Source organism: Condylura cristata, unplaced genomic scaffold, assembly GCF_000260355.1.
Source record: "Condylura cristata isolate star-nosed mole 26May11 unplaced genomic scaffold, ConCri1.0 scaffold00022, whole genome shotgun sequence".
Classification (NCBI taxonomy): Eukaryota; Metazoa; Chordata; class Mammalia; order Eulipotyphla; family Talpidae; genus Condylura; species Condylura cristata.
The window spans coordinates 500,156-503,448 of NW_004567123.1; the positions used below are offsets into that span (position 1 = coordinate 500,156).

At 48.8% G+C, this 3,293-nt stretch overlaps 1 protein-coding gene across 2 annotated transcripts in view; it reads right to left on the reverse strand.

The window, feature by feature from the left end:
* The window catches only part of ENTPD6 (ectonucleoside triphosphate diphosphohydrolase 6 (putative)), a 31,123-nt gene that overhangs the window by 9,017 nt on the left and 18,813 nt on the right, over positions 1-3,293 (reverse strand). For both annotated transcript variants that reach the window (XM_012728391.1, XM_004687125.2), the window contains exons 6-7: positions 1,583-1,618; positions 683-771 (exon numbers count right to left, since the gene is read on the reverse strand). In XM_012728391.1, coding sequence (XP_012583845.1) covers positions 683-771; positions 1,583-1,618 — 125 coding nt within the window. The remainder of the gene's footprint in view (positions 1-682; positions 772-1,582; positions 1,619-3,293) is intronic.

The window sequence follows — 3,293 nt, forward strand, 5'->3', positions numbered from 1 at the left end:
GGGTCAGGAGAGGTCTGCCACGCCATGTGGATCTCCTCCGGGGCGGGTAGGAATCGAACTCATGCGGAAGTGGCTTTAGCTTCGCAGTATTGTGCTTTAACCCGCTGCGCCACCAGAGAGGGCCCTGAGGTTTTTTTTTTTTTTTTTTTTTTGAGTAGAAGAACTGAGGTATATAGGCCAGAGGTGCAGGGTGTGAGAGGGTTCACCAGAGACAGACTGGGGAGCAGAATAGGCAAATTTACTGAAATACATTGCTAAGGGGTGCTGTGGGGCAAGACAGGAGAGCTCAGTGTACTATGTGGGTCACATCCCTGGTGGCTGGGGACTGAACTCAAATCATAAAGTAAGTCCTTGGCTGAGACTTAACACCCAGGCCACCACGGAGGCCCCTCTCTTGAGAAGATCTGTCCTACCTGTGAGTCAGACTAATTATAGGCCCACTTCATATTCTGTGTCCCAAAGGGCTCTCGGTCATTTCATTTATCACCCTAGTGAAGACCAAACTTCCTTATCTTCCAAGCAGAGTTAAAATAAAAGAAACATGCATTAGATGAATAAATCTGATCTTTAGGAAAGGAACTGACCTCACTGATTCAGAGGTTAGTGGGGGGTCTTCCCTTAAGCACCAGGCAGGTGGCCTTGGAGGGGCAAGCACTGTGGTAGGTGGGCAGGGATAGGTTACCTCAACTCTTGGAAGGAAGGTGATTTGAGTGGATCCTCCGCCCAAATCCAGCATGCCCACACTGCTCCTTCCTGGGTTTTTCAGACTGCCTGGAGGGCAAAATAAAAACCTCACAATAAAAAGATGAGTGGGAAGAGTAGGAAAAATGAAGAGAGGTTAGAAACCAGGTCCTTAAGTGGAAAGATAAACAAGAGATGTGTAGACGTAGCTGTTTAAAAATACTCATTTAAGGATGCACTAAATATCTAAAGGAAAGAACAAAGGCTCTGGTGGCTTGGTTTCAATCTGAACAACAACACTGACCTTGCACAGAGATGTTGGCTGACTGCACCTACAGGAAGGGCATCACCAACTTCTCTGCTATTTCTTCATGTCCCCCTCCTGATCTGACCCCTAATATGGTCCCTTATTCCCAGTGGGCAAGTTCTGCCAGGAAACTTCTTTTTCATACACGTGTCAGACATAATTCTTTTCTATAAATATAATAAAGTGACAAAAAATCCACATGTACAGAGAATAAGCTAAGGAGAAAAGCCTCCTTGCTTTGTTTCCAAGAATAGGTGTTTCTGCCCCCATTTTACCAAGCAGAGGAATGCAGCCATTCAGTATTTGAAGACCTGGCTAGTTTCACTCATGATTTCTCTAAGGAATGAGAGGACAGGGCACGGGGGGATGTTGCTGGAAGAAGGGGCTGTGTACTCCTGGGTGACTGTCACAGTAGGCCACAGGGAAGCTCTCCCTTCCCTAACATTCACTGATGAACCAGATAGACATCCCCATCATTCCAACACCAGTAGCACTTTGAAATGCCAAGGAGTTATTGTGAAGGGTAGAAACAAGGCCCTTGTTCTTGAGAACAGCAGCTGTGACTTGCCACCCTCTATAAGAAAGGACACCCACCTGTGAGGAAGTTGACGGTGATCCATGCTGAAACACCTACGAGAGAGGGTGACAGAGCAGCCAATGCACTTGAGAAGTTTCAAACAATACAGGTGACTCAAATGATTGTGCTCATATTTCAAGAGCATGGGGGGACCACTACTTCCTTGACACTCAGATCACCCACAGATAGGAACACTTTGAAGTCATCCAGTGATTTCTAGAACACTGTTCCAGCTGACATCACATTAAAACAAACAAAACCAAAAACAAACAGTATTACCAAAGTCACATCTCCCCCTCTTGTTAGCATCAAATTTGGGGGGGGGGGGAGGAGGTAAGAGAACCAACCATGAAAACCCAGGTGCCTGGTAGTTCAGCGGGCTGCAGGAGCCGCTTTGCCCCACACTAAACCCTGCAGGTGAAGAGGGACGGCTCAGCTCAGTGAGGGGAGCCCAGGCTGCGGAAAGACTGCAAATTCTGGTCCTCAATACCTGGGTGAGGGAAAAACCGCTGAATCTGCAGACCCGATCCAGAGCACCTGGGCGCCGCACAAAGCCGCTGAGCAGCTCCACCAGCTCAGGAACCGGCAAGATGGCGGCAGAATAAAGACGCCGAGGCGACTACATCCAAACTCACGTGGGATTATACAAAAACGGACTATAGACTTTCATGCTACGAGTTTCAACCCAAATGAGAATGCCCTGGACTCATTAGAAGGAACATAACCGAGGAAGAACTGGTGATTGGGGAGTTCCCATAAGGGAAGCTGCACAGGCAGGATTTGCTGAACCCTGCAACGCTGATCGGGGAACACCAGCGGCTTCCAACTCACTCGGCTCCTTTAAAAATCTAAGTGCCGAGGGAAACGGCCTGAAGCAGCAGCTGGGGCTGCTCAGTAGCCTTTTGTCCCAGACCTGCTACAACCCTGGAGATAGGCTGAGACAATTCAGCTAGGGAGAGAAAAGCAAATTGTGGGAAAAGGCTGCAGCTCAGAACCAGAGACCCGAGGATACTCTTTGCTGACCTTTGCCCCAGCAGGCCCGACAAAGCCCTGGATATAAACTGAAACAACACAGCTAGGTGAGTGGATCCTAAGCTGCTGTGGTGGGGGGTTGGGGGAGACACCCAACCACAGGCTCAACCCTAGGATAATGCAGCAATTTTAACAATCTTGCATGGGCATATTCAACACAGAGAGACCCTAGGAAGTGGCTCAAACGGGGAGACTTGCTCAGGGGTCTACCACATCTACCCACAAAAACTGTGGTAAAAGTTTAACTGGAGTTAAAGAGATACAGCTGGGCTCTGTGAAAGGACCTCAGGCAGGGGGGAGGCACTGCTCAGGGAGGGACTATTTGGACTAAACAAAGAGTTCTGAAAGTTGAGAGAGAGGACTAGCAGCCTGCTCCGCTGGGAGGATTTCAGCCCTCTGGCACTACCCTGCACTCCTGTGGGAAGGGGGAGATCCCAACCCCACAACAGAGGCCAAAAGACTAGGAAGCCAGAAAAGCTCACAGTACTTAGAGTATAAACAAAGCCAGCTACCAACTCAGCCAAACGCCCAGCTCCAGGGAGACCTACAACACTTCTAATTCATCATAACCACCACGGGCATACCAAGCATAGAGAGAACCTGGGACATCCGAAGGCTACAAAGATCAACAGACACCTTCCAGAAACATGGCCTCAATGTGTTACTAGAAGACTGAACAACACAAGAGACATCTGA